This window comes from Narcine bancroftii, chromosome 4 (assembly GCF_036971445.1).
Source record: "Narcine bancroftii isolate sNarBan1 chromosome 4, sNarBan1.hap1, whole genome shotgun sequence".
Classification (NCBI taxonomy): Eukaryota; Metazoa; Chordata; class Chondrichthyes; order Torpediniformes; family Narcinidae; genus Narcine; species Narcine bancroftii.
Genome location: NC_091472.1, coordinates 194,533,513 through 194,556,925, shown reverse-complemented (window position 1 = coordinate 194,556,925; position 23,413 = coordinate 194,533,513). Strand labels below are relative to the sequence as shown.

Sequence of the window (23,413 nt, the reverse complement as noted above, 5' to 3'; positions counted from 1 at the left end):
AACCTATCGTGATTCATGCCACATGCTCTCCCAAGTCCCTCTGCGCAGCAGCATGCTGCAATTGCTTGCCATTGAAGTAATATTCTCATCTTCCATTTTCCCTTCCAAAGTGATAACCTCACATTTGCCAACATTGTACACCATCTACCATCACAGTTTCTGCAGGCTGTCCTATTAAACTCAGAACTTCAGTGGGGCAGGACGATGGCACCTGGGAGTTGTGGGCACATCTCCACCACTGCCTGCAAAAATGAGGACAATCTCCCATTAATAATGTGGCTACAAGTGCCTCGATGAAAGGCTCTGGCCCAAAACTTTGGCATATACCTTTATCTTTGCTCTATAAAATTACCCCCTCCATAAATCTTCGTCCGCGAAGCCAAGCCAAAGAAGAAGATAAAATACACTGTTTGACCTGCTGAGTTTCTCCAGCGTTGTGCTTTTACTTCAATCACGGTGTTTACAGACTTTTGTGATTCATTTCTGCCAAAGCCGAAAGTTCACTTAAAGAAAATGCTGCATTTACATCGTGCCTCCGCCACTTGTGTGATCGTAACAATTGAAAAGAGCCCACTTAGTCTTTCAGGTGAAGGAAGAAAATAAAAAGACCAATGACTCACTTTATTCCTTTAGCAGCTTTCAAGAAGAGATTTAGTTGCAATTTAATGGAGACATTCAGAGGGACTCCCGTCAACTGAAAGATTAATAATTGATTATATTAAAACGTCCCATACTTGACGATTATCTCACTCAGTGACAGGAAACATGAACTTTACAGGAAATCTGTGATGCCAAGGTCACCCACCCTGATGGCTGCATCATTATTGCCAGTGACCATTTACATTAACTTAAACACAGTCCTGTTAAGCTTCCAACAACATGTCATCTTTGCAACCAGAGGAGAGAATATCTTGGATCTGGCCTACACAAATGTCCCTGGAGCATACAAGGCTTCCCCCATGTCCCCACCTTGGATACTCAGACCATATATCCATCCTGCTAATCCCTCTTACAGACAACTGGTCAAACCAGTTCACAGGGAGGTCTAAATCAACATCAACGAGTCTTCAGTTTTCACATGCCCAATAACATGGGGTCGAACCGGGCGATTTAGTGGGTATTTAATAGGCGACCTAGCTGTGTGAATGCTCCAAGCTGGGCAGGGAGGGGGTAAAAATCAACCAGGCTCTGATACTTGATAGAGGAAGCCCCTTTCACACTGCCAACTCTCTTAGGATGTGAGAAAACTTACCGGGCCTGCTGCACTCAGGACCCTTTCCCACTGTTCCATGATTTACCAGTAAATTGGCAACCTGGCATTTTAAGGGAGGGGTCCCGCCTCCCATAGTGACATCACAAGTACTCATAAGAATACTCACAGGAAGTCTATTGTGCAGTTAGGAATGGCCAACAGTAATGATTTTCAGATGCTGGCTCTGCAACTCTGTGTCATGGCAGTCATCGCTAAGCAGCTATGGAAAAACAGAAATCACGGCATTTGCAATAGAGGCATTTGTTTGTTATGCCAGACCCTTGTTACCTGCACCAGTATTGAATCATGTTATCTGCTCCAGTGTAGAACCATTATCAGCTCCAGTGAAGAACCATGTTATCTGCTCCAGTGTAGAACCATTATCTGTTCTAGAGTAGAGCCATTATCTGCTCCAGTGACAGCCCATGTTATCAGCTCCCGTGTTGAACCATTATCTGCTCCAGTGTAGAACCATGTTATCTGCTCCAATGTAAAACCATTATCTGCTCCAGTGTAGAACCATTATCTGCTCCAGTGTAGAACCATTATCTGCTCCAGTGTAGAACCATGTTATCTGTTCCAGTGTAGGACCATGTTATCAGCTCCAGTGTAGAACCATTATCTACTCTAGTTTTGAACCGTGGTATCTGCTCCAGTGTAGAATCATGTTATCTGTTCCAGTGTAACACCATGTTATCAGCTCCAGTGTAGAACCATTATCTACTCTAGTATAGAACCATGTTATCTGCTCCAGTGTTAGCTCATGTTATCTGCTCCAGTGTTAGCTCATGTTATCTGCTCCAGTGTAGAACCATGTTATCAGCTCCAGTGTAGAACCATTATCGGCTCCAGTGTCAACCCATGTTATCTGCTCCAGTGTAGAACCATGTTATCAACTCCAGTGTCAGCCCATGTTATCAGCTCCAGTGTCAGCCCATGTTATCTGCTCCAGTATAGAACCATTATCTGCTTCAGTGTAGAACCATTATCTGTTCTAGTGTAGAGCCATTATCTGCTCCAGTGACAGCCCATGTTATCTGTTCTAGAATAGAGCCATTATCTGCTCCAGTGTAGAACCGAGTTATCTGCTCTAGTGTCGAATCATTATCTTTTCCAGTGTAGAACCATTATGTGCTCTAGTTTTGAACCGTATTATCTGCTCCAGTGTAGAACCATGTTATCTATTCTAGAGTAGAACCATGTCAACCTTACTGCCAGCATCACATTAACCTATCCCCCACCACTCTTAGCCCATTAATAGTCTTTACATTGTTATATGTTGTGTTTGCTTTCCCTCATTATTGCTGCAGGCCTGAATGGAGATGGTACTCACAGGGTGGATGTCAATGAACAGTGCATGATCCTTCTCATTGGGGTGCAAGCCGTCAACAGCCTCCCACAGCACAGGGTCACCATTGTAGAAGTGAGGATGTGAGATGAAAACTTGGGAATCTGAAATTAAACCACAAGCAGAACAAATTAAACAGCTGCAGAACTCATATTTCTGTGATTTAATCCAATGATGTAAAGCTCTTTAAAAAATTCCAAGTGGCTGGTGCTTTTTCTGAAGACAATGTTTTCTTTGGCTTGGCTTCGCGGACGAAGATTTATGGAGGGGGTAAATGTCCACATCAACTGCAGACTCGTTTGTGGCTGACAAGTCCGATGTGGGACAGGCAGACATGGTTGCAGCGGTTGCAGGGGAAAATTGGTTGGTTGGGGTTGGGTGTTGGGTTTTTCCTCCTTTGCCTTTTGTCAGTGAGGTGGGCTCTGCGGTCTTCTTCAAAGGAGGTTGCTGCCCGCCAAACTGTGAGGCGCCAAGATGCACGGTTTGAGGCGATATCAGCCCACTGGCGGTGGTCAATGTGGCAGGCACCAAGAGATTTCTTTAGGCAGTCCTTGTACCTTTTCTTTGGTGCACCTCTGTCACGGTGGCCAGTGGAGAGCTCGCCATATAACACGATCTTGGGAAGGCGATGGTCCTCCATTCTGGAGACGTGACCCACCCAGCGCAGCTGGATCTTCAGCAGCATGGACTCGATGCTATCGACCTCTGCCATCTCGAGTACTTCGACGTTAGGGATGAAAGCGCTCCAATGAATGTTGAGGATGGAGCGGAGACAACGCTGGTGGAAGCGTTCTAAGAGCCGTAGGTGATGCCGGTAGAGGACCCATGATTCGGAGCCGAACAGGAGTGTGGGTATGACAACGGCTCTGTATACACTTATCTTTGTGAGGTTTTTCAGTTGGTTGTATTTCCAGACTCTTTTGTGTAGTCTTCCAAAGGCGCTATTTGCCTTGGCGAGTCTGTTGTCTATCTCGTTGTCGATCCTTGCATCTGAAGACAATGTCCAGTAGTTCTAAACTCCACACTCTCAACAGGCAACTATATTAGCATCACGGTTAGTGCAATGTTCAAATCCAGTGCTGTCTGTAAGGAGTTTGCAAGTTCTCCCCTTGTCTGCATGCGTGCTCCAGTTTCCTTCAAACTTCAGAAACATACAAGGAGGAGGTTGTAGGTTGATTGGGGTATTTGGGCAGAATGGGCTCAGAGGCCAGAAGGGCCTGTTACTGTGCTGCATGTCTAAAAAACATGTCCCTCAGACTCATGGGCCTAATCTGCTCTCTTGATAAGATAAACATGTGAATGGGAACATCCTCTGGTTCTAGAGAATGATCTGGACATTGAAGGCTCTAGGCCAAGTACTGGAAGATGGGGTCAGCAAGCTTTGGGTGGAGTCAATCAGGCATCAGTCTTGTGATCATAAATGGAGCGGGAACCAATTATCCAGCCATCACATTGCTCTGTCTAGTATCTCTGTGCTACCTTTTTCTTGCACTATCTCCATTTCCCTGATTATCTGAATATGAAGTCAGTGTAGACCAACACTCCATTTACCACCTTGATTAACTGTTGTTTCAGGAAACCAATCTTTTGCAATTCATGCACAAACACTATCCTCTGTTTAACTTGCTGCAAGCTTTCATTAAACCATCCGGTCTGGGCAGAGTTCCCAGCCAAGTACTGAAAACCTCTGGGGACCAACTTGCCAATGTATTCAAGGATACCTTCAGTGTAGGGCGCTGTAACCATTTGTTTCAAACAGGCCTCAGTCGTCCTGTGCCCAAGAAGAGTGTGGTAACCTGCCTAAATGACATCCACAGCAATGAAATGTTTTGAGAGGGAAGTGTTGAAGCATATCAGCTCGTGTCTGCATGGCGACGTGGATCCCTTCCAATTTCCCAACCACAGCAACAGGTATACAACAGAGACCATCTACACAAAACCCTGGGACATCTGGAGAGCAGAGATGCATTAATCAGGATCCTCTTAACTGACTACAGTTTGGCATTCAACACCATCATTTCCTCAAAACTGATCAGCAAACTCCAAGTGCTGAGATTCAACACCCCACTGTGTAATTGGATCCTGGATTTCCTCACCTCCAGGCCACCATCAGTGAGGATGGGTAAGAACATCTCCTCCACAACCTCCATCAGTATCGGAGCACCACAGGGCTGTGTTTGTAGCCCCCTGCTCTACTCACTTTACACCTATGGCTGTGTGGCTCAGTATGACAAAATACCATCTACAAATTTACTGATGAATTTGTAGAAGGCTGTATAAAATGGGTCAGCGTACAGGAGGGAGATGGAAAACTTGGCTGAATGTGCACCAACAACAACCTCGCACTTGAAGCTACCAAGACCAAGGAGCTGACTGTAGACTTCAGGAAAGAGGATTCAGAGATGGAGAGGATGAGCAAAGCTAAATCCCTGGGAGCCACTATCTCAGAGGGCCTTCTCTGGACCCAGCGCATGAATGTTATCATGAAGAAAGCACATCAGCACCTCCACTTCCTCAAGAGTTTTCAGAGGGTCCTTGTGTCGTCGGAAACCCGGCCAAACTTCCATCGATGTGTAATGGAGATTGCACTGACTGACGGCATCACAGTCTGGTATAGAGGCATCAATACCTCTGAGTGTAAAGCCCTTAAGAGCTAGTGAACATGTCTTAGCACATCACAGGCAAAACTCTCCCCCCCCATCGAGAAAATCTACATGGAACACTGCATTAAGAGGACAGCAGCGATCATCAAGGATCCACACCACCCAGCACACGCTCTGTTCTCGCTGCTGCCATTGGGAATGAGGTGTCAGTCCCACAAGATTTGTACCACCGGGTTCAGGAAGAATTGCAACCCCTCCACCATCAGACTCCTCAACGACAAACTCAATCAGAGACAGATTTAAGGACTCTTTTTACTGTATTGCACAATTTGTTAACATTTCTCTCTTTTGTATACATATCTTTTTCTTGAGTACTGTTCACAATTACTGGTAAGTAGAAATTCTGCTGTGCCCCCAAGTAAAAGAATCTCAGGGTTGTATGTGATATCATGTATGTACTCTGACAATAAATCTGAACTTTGAACAGAATAACAATTGTGCTATCAACATCACCAAGACCAAGAAATTTATTGTTCATTCTCGAAAGGAGAAGCCAAAGGACCACGTACCTGTCCGCATTGATGGAATGGAGATTAAAAGTGTTAGAAACTTCAAGTTCCTCAGAGCCAATATTTATTCAAAATAACTTTCCTGCTTTTGAACAATTGTCAGTTAAATTTAAGCTCTCTAATCGACATTTTTTTAGATAATTGCAAGTTAGGAATTTTATTTGGTCTAAATTGTAGGCTTTTCCTTGAATCGCAGACTCAAATTATACTTTTTGATCTACAATTTGTTCACAGTGGATTGATATCACACATTTATATCGATTTATTGGATTTAAGATGAGGCCCAAAAGCTGATTAAAAATGATTGGGAACATGATCTCAATAGAACTTTTTCAGATGAGGATTGGTATCCACTCTGAGTTTGATCAACGAATCTTCATTTTGTGAAGGTGTTGTTTCCTTCAATTTAAGGTGGTACACAGAATACACATGCCTAAACTCAAATTAACCTGTTTCTATCCGGATATTGATCCATTTTGTGGAAAGTGTAACATTTTTGAAGCCTCACTGATTCATATGTTTTGGGAGTGTCCTAAATTAGGAAGATATAGGCAAAATATTTTTCATTCTCTCTCAACAATTTTTAAAATTAAATTAGATTCTTGCCCTTTAACTACGCTGTTTGGTTTGTCACGTGAACTTTTATTAACATTTCAAGAGAAAGTTTTAGCTTTTAGTACGTTGATAGCCAGATGAGCAGTTTTAATGACGTGGAAAAATGAACTCTCCCCGACCTCATGCACAGTGGCTACATGATGTTTAAGCTTAGAGAAAATTATATATAATATTAAAGATAAAAAGGTACATGGCCCATTTATAGAATACCATCATAATTGGCAGTTTTAGATGATTTGGGTGCTCTGGTGCTTATCCGTCTGTCTTCTGCAGGTCCATCTTTGTATTTCTCTTGTAGCCTTGATTAGAGGGAGGGGTTAGATTAGTTTTAGTGTTTTTTTTCTTTCAGATAAATGGATTTATGGGGTTTAATTATGATTATCCAAGATGACTTCTCTTTTTTTTTAGATACAGTACTATATTAAGGTACTGTAGCGGACCGCGCACGGAGATGCGAACCAGCCCGCAAAATGGCGACCGTGCGGACCTGCGGGTGGCACCGGCTATCGCCCCAGGTTACCTCGGCACTGTGGGAAGACGAAGTACTCTGGCGAGAACGCCGGCCAACCGGAGGTCAGCGCTCCGATGACGTGGGCCCCTGACGTCAGCCGTGGGGGCCATTTTAGCAGACCTGCGCATGTCTTCCTTCCACACTCGTAGCGCACACGCTACAGTATAATGAGGTTTGGTATAATATTATTTAACTGATCTATATGCATAATCATTTAACAAACAATCACATTTAACAATCAGTGATGAAATTTAAAATTTGTTGGATTGAATATTTACTTTAATTATATGCTATATATATATGTTATCATATTGCTTTGCCATCGACCTCGCCCTCAGCAAGGTTGCGAATCTTTTGATTCATCCACAGCTTTTGTTTGGGGCACACACTCATCTACAAAGGTCCTGATGAAGTCAGTGACAACCGTGGCACATTCATTCAAGTTTGAAGATGAGTCCTTGAATATGGTCCAATCCGTTGATTCAAAGCAATCCTGTAGGTGCTCCTCCACCTCTCTTGACCATACTTAACACCATCTTTAGCACTGGCGCTGTAATCCTCAGTCTCTGCTTGTAGGCCAGGAGTAGAAGTACAGCCAGGTGATCAGACTTGCCAAAGTGCAGTCGTGGTATGTCTTGGCAGGCGTTCTTCATGGTGATGTAGCAGTGGCCGAGTGTGTTGACTCCTCTGATAGGTTGGCCTGGTTGAAGTCCCCTACAATGATTAGGATGTGCTATCTCATGGCTGCTGATTACAGTGCCCGGCCCCTCCAGTGCCAGCCTGATGTTACCTTGGAGCAGATTATACACTGCCACCAGGATGGTGGTAGAGAACTCCCTCGGCAGATAAAATGGATGACACTTGATCACTAGATTCTCCAAGTCAGGGGAGCAGGACTGGGACATAGCTATCATATGAATTAATGACAAAGCAAACATCGCCACTTCTACTTTCACCTTACAACGACACCGTTTGCATTGAACATTATGACGATCAATCACCCTGGTCACATCCTCTTCTCACTGCTACCATTAGGAAAAAGGTGCAGATGCCTGAAAACCAGCTTCTCCAGGTTCAAAACCAATTTCTTTGCAAAGGCTATCAGGAATTTGAACCTCCTCATGTTGTACTAATCAGAATCAGAATTTATTGTCGTAAACAAGTGTCACGAAATATGTTGTTTTGCTGCAGCAGTATTGTGCATTGCAGAGGCAAAATTGCTCTAAATTACATTTCCATAAATACACTATTTTAAAACATAAATAAATTAGTACGCAGAAGAGGAACAGTGAGGTCGTGTCTGTGGTTCATTTACCCTTCAGAAATCTGATGGTGGAGGGGAAGAAGCTGTCCTTGTGCCACTGGGTGTTGGTCTTCAGGCTCCTGTACCTCCTTCCTGATGGTAGCAGAGTGAAGAGGGCATGGCCTGGGTGGGGAGGGTCCTTGAGGATAGAGGCTGCTTTCTTGAGACACCACCTCTTAAAGATGTCCTTAATGGAGTGAAGACTGATGCCCATGATGGCGCTGGCCGAGTTCACATTGGCCCCTCCACATCAGACAGCAATGCAACTAGTCAGAACACTCTCCTGTAGAAATTTGCAAGTTCTTTGGTTATGTATCAAATCTCCTCAAACTCCTAAGTCCTTACAGTTTCCCACATTAGATGTCATCTGCTGTGCCTCTACCCACTTCCTTCTCCTTTCCTGGTCAAAAGTCTCCTCCTTGATACATTACTTTAAGATCCTGCATTGCTTACCTGTGTCTGAATCACTGTTCAGAATCAGAATCAAAATTTATTGTCATGAGCAAGTCACGAAATTTGTTGTTTTGCGGCAGCATCACAGTTCAAACATTCATATAAACCACCTTTCAACAATAAATAAAAATAGTGCAAGGAAAAGAAAAAGTCAAAGTAGGCTGTGTCTTTGGTTCATTGATCATTCAGGAATCTGATGGCACTGGGGAAGAAGCTGTCCTTGTGCCGCTGGGTGCTCGTCTTTAGGCTCTTGTACCTTTTCCCCGATAGTAGCAGAGTGAAGAGGGCATGGCCTGGGGGATGGGGGTCTTTGAGGAGAAAGTGCTTTTTTAAGACCCCGCCTCATGTAGAGGTCCTCGATGGAGTAAAATCTGGTGCCTGTGATGTCGCAGGCGAGTTTAAACAACCTTCTGGAGTTTATTTATCCTGAGAGTTGGTTCCTCCATGCCAGGCAGTGATGCAGCTAGCCAGAATGCTCTCCACGGTATATCTGTAGAATCTTTTGAGAGTCTTTGGTGACAGATCGAATCTCCTTAAACCTCACAGAGTATAGCTGGTGGCGAGCCTTCTTTGTGATGCGTCAACATGGAGGCTCCAGGACAGATTCTCGGAGATGTTGACATCCAGGAATTTGAAGTTCTTGACCCTCTCCACTACTGAGCCCTCAATGAGGACTAGGTCATGTTCCACTGACTTCCTCCTAAAGTCCACAAACATCTCCTTGGTTTTGCTAATGTTGAGCACAAGGTTGTTGCCGTGACACCACTCAACAAGTTGATCTCCCTCCCTCCTGTATGCCGTCTATGATTCTGCCAACAGCTGTTGTATCATTATTGGCAAATTTGTAGATGGCATTGGAGTTGAGCTTGGTCACATAGTCATGGGTGCAAAATGAGTAGAGCAGTGGGTGAGCACACATTCTTGGGGTGTACCTGTGTTGATCGTCAGTGAGGAGGAGACATTTTCAATTCATACTGACTGTGGTGTTCTGAAGAGGAAGTCAAGGATCCAGTTGCAGAGTGGGGGGTGAAGAGACCCAGGGTTTGGAGTTTGTTGATCAGCACTGAGAGAATAATGGTGTTGAGGACTGAGTTGTAGTTGATGAAGAGCAGCCGTATGTTATGAGTTTCTAGGTGATCCAGAGGTGAGTGACATTGCATCTGCTGTGAAGCAATTGTGATGATAGATCAGTGTTTCTCAACCAGGGTTCCCCAGAACCCTAGGATTCCGCAAGAGGTCGCTAGGGATTCCGCGAGAAACAGTGATAAATAGGCTAATGCATTTTTGAGTAATTTTTGTTTCAATTTATATTTGTAATTTTACTATAGACAGACAACATATTGTTGAAAAATCCTCAGTTATTATAATAAAGGCTTGAACCTCTTACAATATGTACAATGAAAACCTCGGTGTGAGGTCTCATAAACGAGCAGTATGATTTTTTTTTTGCATTGCTAATAAATTTGACAAAAAAACGGAGGTCATTCTTTCCTTAAACAAGTTATCCAAAAAAAATATAATGTTTACCATGTGAACTACGATAAAAATATAAAAGCAATAGATATTAATAATGATATATAATAATTTTTATGCAGGGGTTCCCTGAGACATGAAAACTATTTCAAGGGATCCACAAAGGTAAAAAGGTTGAGAAACGCTGTGGTAGATGAATGGCAGTGGGTCCACACCTTTACTTTGGTGCATGTTAATTCTCGGCTCCATTCTTGATATCTTCAAAGGACAGTAAGGCAGTGCCCGTGATGAACTTGGCTAGGTTTGCACCATTTTGTGTTCCTTGGCATTTGTATTTCCAAACCAGGCTGCGATCCAACCAATGAAGACACCTAGCAAAGTGTACTTGCGAAAATTCCTTGCAATACGGGTACTCCCCAACATACGTCCATGTTCCGTTCTGGATAACCTGTCTTATCTTGGAATGGACGTATGTCGGAGTTGCATACTTACCTTGTTCGTCCTTGTTAGACAATTCTGCCTGGCCCACAGTTAAAAGGCTCTCAGGGTTGTATGTGATGTCATGTATGTACTCTGACAATGAATCTGAACTTTGAAAGTGGCTGAGGAGCTAGTATCTATGCAAAAAATAGGACCAAAAATCGATGAAAAGAGATATAAGAATTATGCCTGTATCTTTTCCCAGGTCATGGTAGACGACTGTCTGTCAGGATGGAAGTCTGTGACGATCGGCGTGCCTCAAGGATCGGTGCTTGGTCCCCTGTTGTTCATAATTTATATTAATGATTTGGATGATGGGGTGGTTAACTGGGTAAGTAAATATGCAGATGATACGAAAATTGGAGGAGTGGTGGATAGCGAGAAAGGTTTTCAGAGATTACAGAGAGATTTGGTTTGTCTGGAAAATTGGGCTGAAAGATGGCAGATGGAATGTAATGTAGAGAAGTGTGAGGTGCTTCATTTCAGAAAAAATAATCAAAATAGGACATGTGTAGTGAAGGGGAGGACATTGGGGAATGCACAAGAACAAAGAGATCTTGGAGTTATGGTGCAGCATTCCTTGAAGGTGGATTCCCTTGTTGACAAGGTGGTTAAGAAGGTATTTGGTATGCTAGCCTTCATAAATCATAGCATAGAGTATAGGAGCTGGGAAGTGATGCTGTGACTGTTTAAGGCGTTGGTGAGGCCAGGTTTGGAGTATTAAGTTCAGTTCTGGTCTCCAAATTATAGGAAGGATATAGGTAAGGTGGAGAGGGTGCAGAGAAGATTTACCAGGATGTTGCCTGGCTTAAAATACCTAGAGTACAGAGAAAGATTGAAGAGGTTAGGACTTTATTCATTGGAATGTAAATGGTTGAGAGGGGATTTGATGGAGGTGTTTCAAATTATGAAGGGAATAGATAGACTAGATGCAAGTAGACTCTTCCCCCTGAGAGCAGGGGAGGTTGAAACAAGAGGACACAAGATGAGAGTAAGGGGGCAAAATTTTAGGAGAAACATTAAAGGATGCTTCTTCACTCAGAGAGTGGTGGCTGAATGGAATAATCTTCCAGAGGAAATAGTTGAGGTAATCAATTCTTTCATTTAAGAGGAGGCTGGATATATACATGGATAAGAGGGGAAGAGGGGGGTTAGAGGGTTATGGGCGGAGAATAGGTGGGGGGGATCTAGCAAAGTTGTTTGAGTGAACCGGTGTAGACTTGATGGGCCGAGATGGCCTGTTTCCATGCCATAAACTGTTATATGTGAGGGAAGTCACGTGATGGAGTAGTGGCCGGACGGTGAACTCCAACCCTCTCCAGAAAAGTTGAAAAAAATAAAGGAAAGCACAAAGGCACAAAAATAAAAATTAAAGTAAAGTGAATATAAAGGTGGAAAGAAGATGGCGACGAAAAAAGAAAAGTCGAAACCAACGGTAAGAAGAGAGGAAGAGAAGACAACGGAAGAAGAAGGAGAAAGCCTTACCTGTTCGAAGAGGCCCGCGGTGGAGAGAGAAGCCCGCTCCCTCAGGTCGGTAGAAAGTGGACTACAAAAATGGCTCGCTGAGCCGAGTAAAAGTGCGCAACCACGCATGCGCAATGCGCATGCAAAAAAACACACCGACGGGAGGGGCGACCAGCTGGGGAGTCGATCTCCACAGCCGGCAATGACAGCTACAGAACAGCAGCAGCAAGAGGAGAACATAGAAGACAATGAAAACAAGAAAGAAGAGAAGAAAAAGAAAACAAAGAAACAACAGATGGCCAACCCAGAGGAAGAAGAAGAGGAAGAGGAAGAGTACAGTGAAATGGGAAAGGCAAGACAATGGATATATTTTCTCTTATTAAAGAATACATGGATTCATTTAAAGAATGGCAAGCACAAGAATTTAGTGATTTAAGAAGAAGAATAAACAGTACAGAAGAGAAAGTGAATAAAATAGATATAACCGTATCAGAAATAGGAAAAAGAATGGACAAGGTGGAAGAACGAGAAGCAGCAGTAGAAATGGAGATAGAAGACTTAAAAAAGAAATTAGAAGAATCTAATAAAAAAGTTAAAGAGACACAAGAGCTGTTAGCTCAGAAAATAGATATAATGGAAAATTATAACAGAAGAAATAATATAAAGATAGTGGGCCTTAAGGAAGATGAAGAAGGCAAGAATATGAGAGAGTTTATAAAAGATTGGATCCCCAGGATCTTAGGATGTCCAGAACTACAGCAAGAAATGGAAATAGAAAGGGCACATAGAGCATTAGCCTTTAAACCACAACCACAACAAAAGCCAAGATCCATTTTAGTAAAATTCCTAAGATATACTACAAGAGAAAAGATACTGGAAAAAACAATGGAGAAAGTAAGAGAGGACAACAAGCCACTGGAGTACAAAGGGCAAAAAATTTTTATTTATCCAGATATAAGTTTTGAGCTCCTGAAGAAGAGAAAGGAGTTCAATATGGCAAAGGCGATTTTATGGAAGAAAGGGTATAAATTTATACTAAAGCATCCAGCGGTATTGAAAATATTTATTCCAGGACAGCAAATCAGACTATTCTCGGATCCAGAGGAAGCACGAAAATTTGCAGAACAATTACAAAATAGACTGAGAGATGAAGACGTGTAACGAGAGTACAAAAGACTGCGAACTAAAAAGATGTGTGTATAGGACTATATACATATATAATACATATATTACATAAGTGTATGTGCATTTAAAAGAAAATATATAGTGTATAGAGAAGAATTAATGAGGGAAAAAAAGGGGAAGAGAGGAGTAAAGAGGGAATTTAGAGAGTGACCTTTGTTGTATATAAAAATTGAAATCTTTTCTGGGGGGGGCTGGGTAGGGAGAAATTACGGTCACTGCAAAATCAGTTGATGCTTGCGAGTGAATTCGCAAATCCAAATGGAGAGGGGAGATGTGGTTGCCCGACAAGGGATAATGGGCAACTCAGGAAGGGGAGGGGACAATGGGGTTAAAGAAATATTAGGTAGGAGAATAAGGGGAATGTTTGATGTGTTAAAAATGTTGTCTTATTAACTGTTCAAAGAAAGAAAGCAGAAATGGATGAGAAAGAAAGGTGATGATGAGGAAATGGAAGGGAAAGATAAACAAAGTATAAAATGGCTACATTAAACTATATGACTTTAAATATTAATGGAATACATAACCAAATCAAAAGGAAGAAACTGCTAAATTTACTGAAAAAAGAAAAAATTGATATTGCATTTGTGCAAGAAACACACTTAACTGAAGTGGAGCACAAGAAATTAAAGAGAGATTGGATAGGACATGTAACGGCAGCGTCATATAACTCAAAAGCTAGAGGAGTGGCTATATTAATCAGTAAAAATGTACCAATTAAAATAGAAGAGGAAATAATAGATCCAGCAGGAAGATATGTAATGATAAAATGTCAGATATATTCGGAGTTTTGGAATTTACTTAATATATATTTGCCTAATGAAGAAGATCAAAAATTTATGCAGGATATTTTTCTGAAGATAGCAGATACGCAAGGGAATATATTAATAGGAGGGGATTTCAATCTCAATTTGGATTCAAACATAGATAAAACCGGGAAAAAAATTAACAGAAAGAATAAAGTAACCAAATTTATAATTAAATCGATGCAAGAAATGCAACTTTTGGATATATGGAGGAAACAACACCCAAAGGAAAAGGAATATTCATATTATTCGGATAGACATAAAGAAAATTCAAGAATAGATGTATTCCTGTTATCAGCTTGTATACAAGATAGAGTTAGGAAAACAGAATATAAAGCTAGAATATTATCGGACCATTCACCCTTGATATTGACAATAGAGTTAGAGGATATCCCTCCAAAAATGTATAGATGGAGATTAAACCCCATGCTACTTAAAAGACAGGATTTTAGAGAATTCATAGAAAGACAAATTAAAATGTATTTTGAAATAAATACGGAATCAGTGAAGGATAAGTTTATATTATGGGACGCAATGAAAGCGTTCATCAGAGGGCAAATAATAAGTTACGTAACTAAGATGAAGAAGGATTACAATCAGGAAACAGAACAGTTGGAAAAGGAAATAGCAGATATAGAGAAAGAATTAGCAAGGAAGGAAGACACTACTAAAAGAAGGGAATTGGTAGATAAAAAAATAAAATATGAAACATTTCAAACATATAAGGTGGAGAAAAATATAATGAAGACAAAGCAGAAATATTATGAACTAGGAGAAAAAACGCACAAAATTCTAGCGTGGCAGCTTAAGACAGAACAAACTAAAAGAATGGTATTGGCATCAATGAAAAAAGACAAACAGATCACATATAATCCAACGGAAATTAATGAAAATTTCAGAGAATTCTACGAACAATTATACCAAACTGAAAACGAAGGGAAAGAAGGCAAAATAGATGAATTCTTAACTAAAATTGAATTACCGAAATTACAAACAGAGGAACAAAATAAATTAATAGAACCATTTGAAATAGTAGAAATACAAGAGACAATAAAAAATCTGCCGAATAATAAAACACCAGGAGAGGATGGTCTCCCAATAGAATTCTATAAAACATTTAAAGATTTATTAATTCCCCCCCTTCCTGGAAGTAATCAACCAGATTGATAAAACACAAAGCTTACCAGATTCGTGCAAAACAGCAATAATTACAGTAATACCAAAGGCAGGGAAAGATCCACTTGCACCAGCATCATATCGACCAATATCTCTACTTAACACAGATTACAAGATAATAGCTAAATTATTAGCAAACAGATTAGCTGATTATGTACCAAAAATAGTAAGTCTAGACCAAACTGGATTCATAAAAAAAAAGACGAACAACAGATAATATTTGTAAATTTATTAACTTAATTCATGCAGTAGAAGGAAATAAAACTCCAACAGTAGCGGTTGCTTTAGACGCAGAGAAGGCCTTCGACAGAGTAGAATGGAATTATTTATTCAAGGTACTACAAAAATTTAGTTTACCAGAGAAATATATTAATTGGATTAAAGCATTATATAAGGGGCCATTGGCAAGAGTGACAGTAAATGGATATGTATCAAAACATTTTAACTTAAGCAGATCAACAAGACAGGGATGCCCACTATCGCTCTTATTGTTCGCGTCAGCCATAGAACCACTTGCAGAACTGATAAGAACAGAAAATAAAATAAAAGGGATAAAAATAAAAGGCAAGGAATACAAAATCAGTTTATTTGCAGATGATGTTATAGTATACCTAACGGAACCAGAAACATCAATAAAAGAATTACATAAGAAATTGAAGGAGTATGGAGAAGTGTCGGGATACAAGATTAATGCAAATAAAAGTGAAGCAATGCCAATGAATAATGCGGATTTCTCAAAATTCAAGAAAGAATCACCGTTTAGATGGCAAATGCAAACAATACGATACCTAGGTATACAAATAAATAAAAACCTCAGCCATCTATATAAACTTAATTATTATCCACTAATGAAAAAAATACTGGAAGATTTAGAGCATTGGAAAGACTTACCATTAACACTAATAGGAAGGATAAACTGTATTAAAATGAACATTTTTCCAAGGATACAATACCTATTTCAGGCACTGCCAATACACTTGACAGAAAAATTCTTTAAGAAGTTAAAGAAAATAATAAGGAAATTTTTATGGAAAGGGGGGAAACCGAGGATAGCACTAGATAAATTAACAGAATGGTATAGACAAGGAGGCTTACAACTGCCAAATTTTAAAAATTATTATAGAGCCGCACAATTAAGATATCTATCAGATTTTTACCAAACAAAAGAAAAGCCAGATTGGACTAGATTAGAGCTAGACAAAATAGGGGAGAAGATACCTGAACATATATTATATAAATGGGATGAAAAATTGGTAAAACATAGGAATTCTCCAGTATTGCACCATTTGCTTAATATTTGGAAGAAGATTCATGTAGAAAGAAATAAAACAAACTACCAATTATCAAAACTAATACTGACGCAAAATACGCTAATCCCTTTTATGGTAGATAACCTGTCTTTTAGAGAATGGGAGAAAAAAGGGATTAAAAGAATAGAAAATTGTTTTTCGGGGAATAAATTATTATCTTTTGAACAAATGAAGGATAAATATAATATAACTCAAGATACAGTGCTGGCATATTACCAATTGAAATCCTATTTAAAGGATAAATTGGGAAGTAGTCTGAAGTTACCAGAAGGAAGCAATTTTGAATATCTGATTACAGACACAATGATAATTAAAAAATTTATAACAAACATGTATATCAAATTACAAAAAAAGGAGAATGAGGAAATAAATGATAAAACTAAACAAAAGTGGGAACAAGATCTAAAAATAAAGATAAAAAAGGAAACATGGCAGAGGTTATGTTTAGGAACTATGAGAAATACAATAAATACGAGATTACGTATGATACAATATAATTGGATACATAGGTTATATATCACTCCTCAAAAGTTAAATAAATGGGATCCAACAGTATCTGACAGATGTTTTCGTTGTAAAAAAGAAATAGGAACAACAATTCATGCAATCTGGACTTGTGAAAAAGTGAAAAAAATTTTGGGAAGATCTAAACCAGATATTAAATAAAATTACAGAAAGCAATATACCAAAAAACCCAGAGATCTTCCTCCTAAGTAACATAAAAAATAAAGAATTTGGACTTGATTTGGAGGGTGTACAAAAAAGATTTGTTAAGATAGCCCTAGCTGTAGCAAAAAAATGTATTATGTCAAACTGTAAATTAGAAGATAATTTGAAAATACAGCAATGGTATATAGAAATGAATAAATGTATTCCATTAGAAAAAATAACATATAGTTTAAGAAATAATATAACATTATTTGAACAAATATGGGAGCCGTACTTGGAATATAATAGAGAAAACCTACCGGGACATCTATCACCTAAAATGACAAAAGGAAAAGAGAATGGAAAGAATTGACTCAGTGGAAGTTTTTGTTCGTTAATGTTGAGTGACAACATTGTTTGATGGGTTTGATGTATCTTGGACTCAGAGTTTTGAATGGATGGAGGGGGAGGTGGGGGGGGAGGGGAGGAGGGAGGGGGGGAGAAAACGACACTGTATATATTTGAAAGGAGAAATGTGTATATCTTGAATAATGTGATCTATAGTGTGAAAAATAAAAAAAATAAAAATAAACTGTTATATGAATTAAATAGAATCAGGTACTCACTGTATCTGCATGAGCTGACGTTTAGAGCTCCGGACTGCCTGCACGGACAGAAACCTTCATTGGGAGGGTACACTGTTCCGTTTGCAAACATTGTCTTTGGAGCAATGTAGCGGTATGAAGGTAATCCAAAAGTCCAGGCTGATCTTTGGTAAACTAATTCCAAGGACCTGTTCCAATTTAAAAGTAAAATTGCTTAAGATCAGTATCTTGCTAATGGTAAAACTGCTGAGGGAAAGGTGCAGTGGTTGGTCTAACGTTGTCTTTGCACTGCGCAAAAGAGAGAGCTAAGGTGATGGTAATAACCACTGAGGAAAATCCACTTTATACTGAATCAGAAGTGCCATTGCGTTGAGACATTACGTTACAGCTGTACACAATGTTGGTGAGTCCAGATTCCAAAACGCTGTCCCACCATTCCTTGAGATTATGGCTGGAAGTAAGGATCCACCTGGTAGAGATGGGTGCAGATTGATCAATGTTAATTAATGCCTTGCTGCCTTGTAAAAGAGCGCAGAGGGTTATAAATATTCAGAGACAGGAGCCCCCATGACTTGTGTTGCTGGGCAATCCCTGCCGAGCCAGTAAATTTCCATCAGTCTAGAGTTACCCCACATCAGGTGACGTGCATGAACAGTGCCCAAGGACAGGAGAACCTGGCTACAATGATCCAATTTTCAGATGAATAGTGTGTAGCTGATTGGGTAATGCTTGTCACATGGGAGAAGACTGTTTTTAGGTTGGTGGCGGGGTAATTGTATGTTTGGGGAGCTTCTGGGACCCCTATGGGGGGGTTGGGGGGGGAAGGGTGATGGAACTCCCACCAAGCTTGTGTGTAATAAAGAACCACCAGGAAACTAAAGTGCCTGAGCTCTCCATTCATTTCAGTAGGGATAGAGCACCAATCGGTAGGAATAGAGCACCAATCAGTAGGAATAGAGCACCAATCGGTAGGAATAGAGCACCAATCGGTAGGAATAGAGCACCAATCGGTAGGAATAGAGCACCAATCGGTAGGAATAGAGCACCAATCGGTAGGAATAGAGCACAACCCTAGACTGAAATGAAAAGCGACCATCCACGCATGAAGAACTCCCCAGTGACCCAAAAACAGCTTCTTCCCCTCTGCCATCAGATTTCTGAATGGACAATGAACCACAGACACTATCTCAATTTCTCTTATTTAACAAAAAATAGAAACGTAGAATAATTACAGCACAGAAACAGGCCACTTCGACCCCTCTAGTCTGTGCCAAACCATTTTCTGCCTCGTCCCACAGACGTACCCAACACATACCCTTTCATACTCCTCCCATCCATGTACCTCTCCAAATTCTTATATGTTAAAATTGAGCCCGCATTCACCACTTCAGCTGGCAGCTCATCCATATCCCCATCACTCGCTGTGTGAAGAAATTCCCCCTAAACTTTTCCCCTTTCACCCTTAACCCATGTCCTCTAGTTTGTATCTCACCTACCCTCAGTGGAAAAAGCCAATCTACATTTACTCTGTCTATCCCCCTCATAATTTTAAAAACCTCTTTCAAATCTCCCCTCATTCTTCTACGCTCCAGGGAATAAAGTCCTAATCTGTTTAACCTTTCCCTGTGACTCAGTTCCTGAAGTCTGGGCAACATCCTAGTAAACCTTCTCTACACTCTTTCCATCTTATTGATATCTTTCCTGTGATTAGGTGACCAAAACTGCACACAATCCTCCAAATTTGGACTCGCCAATGTCTTATACAACTTTAATATAGCATCCCAACTCCTGTACTTAATATTTTGATTTATGAAGGCCAATATGCCAAAAGCTCTCTTTATAACTCTATCTACCTATGATGCCACTTTCAGGGAATTATGTATCTGTTTTCCCAAATCCCTCTGTTCTACTGCACTCCTCAGTATCCTACCATTTATCGTGTATGTCCTTTCTTGGTTTGTCCTTCAAAAATGCAATACCTCACACTTGTCTGAATTAAATTCCATCTGCCCATTTTTCCAGCTGATCCAGATCCCTCTCCAACCTTTGAAAACCTTCCTCACTGTCCACATCATCTCTAATCTTAGTGTCATCTGCAAATGTTGATGCAACTTATCACATTATCATCCACATCATTGATATAGATGACAAAAAACAATGGTCCCAGCACTGATCCCTGAGGCCTCCGGTCTGAGAAGCAATCATCCACTACCACTCTCTGGCTTCTGACTAGCCATTGTTGAATCCAATTCACTACTTTACCATGAATATTTAGCATCTGAACCTTCCTGGCTAACATCCCATGGGGGACCTTGTCAAGGGCCACGTAGACAACATCCACAGCCTTTTTCTCATCAACTTTCCTAGTAACCTCCTTGAAAAACTCTATAAGATTGGTTAAACATGACCTACCATGCACAAAGCCATGTTGATTATCCCTAATCAGTTCCTAGCTATCCAAATACTTGTATATCCAATCTCTAGAACATCTTCCAATAATTTATCTACTACTGACATCATGTTCACCGACCTATAATTTCCAGGGTTACTTTTGGAACCTTTTTTAAACAATGGAATAACTTGAACTACCCTCTAATCCTCTGGCACATCACCTGTGGCTAAGGACATTTTAAATACTTCTGTCAGAGCCCCTGCAATTTCTACACTGGCCTCCCTCTAGGTCTGAGCGAAAAAGTTTTCAGGCCTGGGAATTTATCCACCCTTATTTGCTTTAAGGCAGCAAGCACTTCCTCCTCTTTCATCTGTATCGGTTCCATGACCTCACTGCCTTTTTTCCTTTCTTCCCGCTACTCTGAGCCTGTTTCCTGTCTGAACACTGATGAAAAAACATTTAAGATCTCCCCATCTCATTTTACTCCTTTCGTAGCCACCCACATTGATCTTCAAGGGGACCAATTTTGTCGCTTTTGCTCTTAAAATGTAATTTCTAGGAATTTGGTTGGAAAAATGAAAAAGCATATTACCTAAAGAATGAGATATGAGAAAGCTCTTGAGGTTCAAAATTATCTGAGGGTCTTAGTGCATAATTCAGAAAAGGCCAACTACTTAGCTTAATACCTGGAATGGGTGGGCTTTCTTGTGCAGAAATATTGGAAGAGTTTTGGAATATTAAAGTTTACATTTTTAGATTTTAATCACTGTAGGGTAGAAACTGATTCTGACCATTTACACCCATGCTGCCCAATTACACCCAAATTAATCTCCAACCCCTGTATGTTTTAGAACATGGGAGGAGACCGGAGCACCCAGAGGAAACCCACGCAGACACGGGGAGAACTTACAAACTCCTTACAGACAGAGTGGGATTCCAACCCCGGTCATTGGCCCCGTAACAGAGAAGCTAACCCACGATGGAGGTCAGAATCGAACTGGGGTCTGTGGAGCCACAGGTCAGCAGTACTACCTGATGCACCACTGTTGCAGACAAAGGTGGAGCCAACATTGCAGTCAGGTCAGCCATGGGCTTTTAACTAGAGGGTAGGATCAATGGGCTGAATGGCCAACTCCTGTCCTAATTCATATGTCAACACGTTGCTAAAACAATGAGCATCATGGGCTCCAATGCTGAATGGCATATGCATTTTGTAAGTGGCACTGCTGCCTGCAGACCCAATATAGAGAGACAATCAGTGAAAGGAGAGACATTATTTGACCCTTGGATTAAATTTAAAAAATGGCAGTGTTGCTGGAGTTGCTGTAACAACACCAGTGCTGCCACTGGTGCGGACCTGGGAGAGCGGGAGGGTGGAGACACAGTGCTGCTCCAAAGGGTTCACCGCATGGTCCTAATGCTGATGGATCCATACAGGCTTTAAAGGAGCCGACAGTGTTTGTAAGTAAAAATCCTGCAACCAGGGAGGTCTGTGCTGGTCATGTCTGTACTGGGCAGCGCAGACTCCGGGGAGCAGAGGTCTGGTGCAGGGCACCAGAAACAGGGAAAAATAGTCCCCGTGGACAAGGAGAGGAGATGACCCTACAGGAAGCTGACCACGGCAGTGGACCAACAAGTGGCTCAGTGGCTTCAGGACCCTACAGGAAAGTGACCATGGCAGTGGACCAGCAAGGGGCCTGCACGGGCTGCAGGCTGCCGGACAGTGGCTCGTGAGAACCAGGTATTGGAGCCGGGATTCAAGAGGGTGCTGAGGGCAAGAATGGCTCCCGAAGGGCCTCGGGCGCTGAAGGCTTCATGATCACGTCAGAGGTTTGGATCGAGAACTCAATCATCAATTGAATTGAACATGGGTCTGTGCGTCTGCAGAGGCTACGGGAGCGCTGGAGATGAATCCAAGGACACTCAGTGGCTCTGAAAGGACTCTCTTCTGCTTCTCTCTCTCTCTCTCTCTCTCTCTCTCTCTCTCTCTCTCTCTCTCTCTCTTATTTTAAGAGGTGCCGGGCAATACTAATGGCAGCTCTTTGCTGCCTTAAATTAAAGCATATCATGTATGCAATATTTTTAATGTATTAATGCATGGCATTAAAAAGAACCTTAAACCTTGAACCTTGAACCTTAAACCTTGAACCTTAAACCTTGAACCTTAAACCTTGGTTGTCTGACACCCCTATACACATCTTTACAAAGATTCTTGCTGAACACATTAAATGTGGCTTTTGTTTTCTCATTCGTACCTACATGCATCTGGGCTGTAAAACTCCAATGAGTCTGATGGAGTCATGAATGGAGGCCACATTTCACCCGATGTCCCGTTTATCATGTTGCATTGGTCAGAATACCAGTAGTTTACCTGGAAAATAAGAACAGCGAGTAAAAACCACCTCAGGAGGGAGATTGAAATCTTGGCTGAATCTTGGTGAACTGATGTCAACAAAACCAAGGAGCTCAATGGAAAGGGAAGGGAAAACCAGAGGTTTCTTGATCATTAGGGGATCAGAGGTGGAGAAGGTGAGCAAATGTAAATTCCTGGGAGTCACCATCTTGGCAAAGCCTTCCTGGACCCAACATACAAAAGTCATTGTGAAGAAAGTGCGTCAGGTCCTCGGGATTTTGCGGAGGTTTGGTATGACATCAGAACACTTGGCAAGCCTCTGAAGATGTGTAGAAGAAAGTGTGCTGACTGGCTGCATCAAAAACTGCTGCAAAAGGTAGTGGACATATCTCAAGACATCACAGGCAAAACCCTACCCACCATTGAGAATGCTGCTGTCGGAGCAATCATCAAAGACCCACACCACCCAGCATGCACTCTGTTCTCGCTGCTGCCATCAGGAAAGAGGTGTAGGTACAACAAGACTCACCCCACCAAGTTCAGGAGCAGCTGCTGCCCCTCCATCATCAGACTCCTCAACAACAAACTCAATCAGGGACTTGCTTAGGACTCATACTTTGCATTTATTTTATTATTTTATTATTTTCTGTATTGCACAATTTGTTTGCATTTGCTTCTTGTTTTAAATTTCTCTCTGTTCTTGAATAGTTTTTTTTTTGTTCGACGAATAAGTAGAAATTCTGCCATGCCCGCAGGATAAAGAATCTCAGGGTTGTATGCAATTTCATGCATGTACTATGACAATAAGTCTGAATTTTGGATTTGAACTTTGAACATTTTAAGGATATATAAAATGCAGCTTTCAGATAT

The 23,413-nt window shown here is 41.1% G+C and overlaps 1 protein-coding gene across 15 annotated transcripts in view; it reads right to left on the bottom strand.

Annotated features, from left to right (window-relative positions):
- Window positions 1–23,413, bottom strand: part of scarb1 (scavenger receptor class B, member 1) — a 217,008-nt gene that overhangs the window by 21,903 nt on the left and 171,692 nt on the right. For 13 of the 15 annotated variants that reach the window (XM_069933456.1, XM_069933460.1, XM_069933458.1 and 10 more), the window contains 4 exons: window positions 22,446–22,561; window positions 17,820–17,986; window positions 2,586–2,704; window positions 621–694 (listed from right to left, as the gene is read on the bottom strand). In XM_069933456.1, the coding sequence (XP_069789557.1) occupies window positions 621–694; window positions 2,586–2,704; window positions 17,820–17,986; window positions 22,446–22,561 (476 nt within the window). Of the gene's footprint in view, window positions 1–620; window positions 695–1,369; window positions 1,473–2,585; window positions 2,705–17,819; window positions 17,987–22,445; window positions 22,562–23,413 lie in introns of those variants that run through there. The other 2 variants (XM_069933462.1, XM_069933468.1) reach the window with 2 other exon arrangements.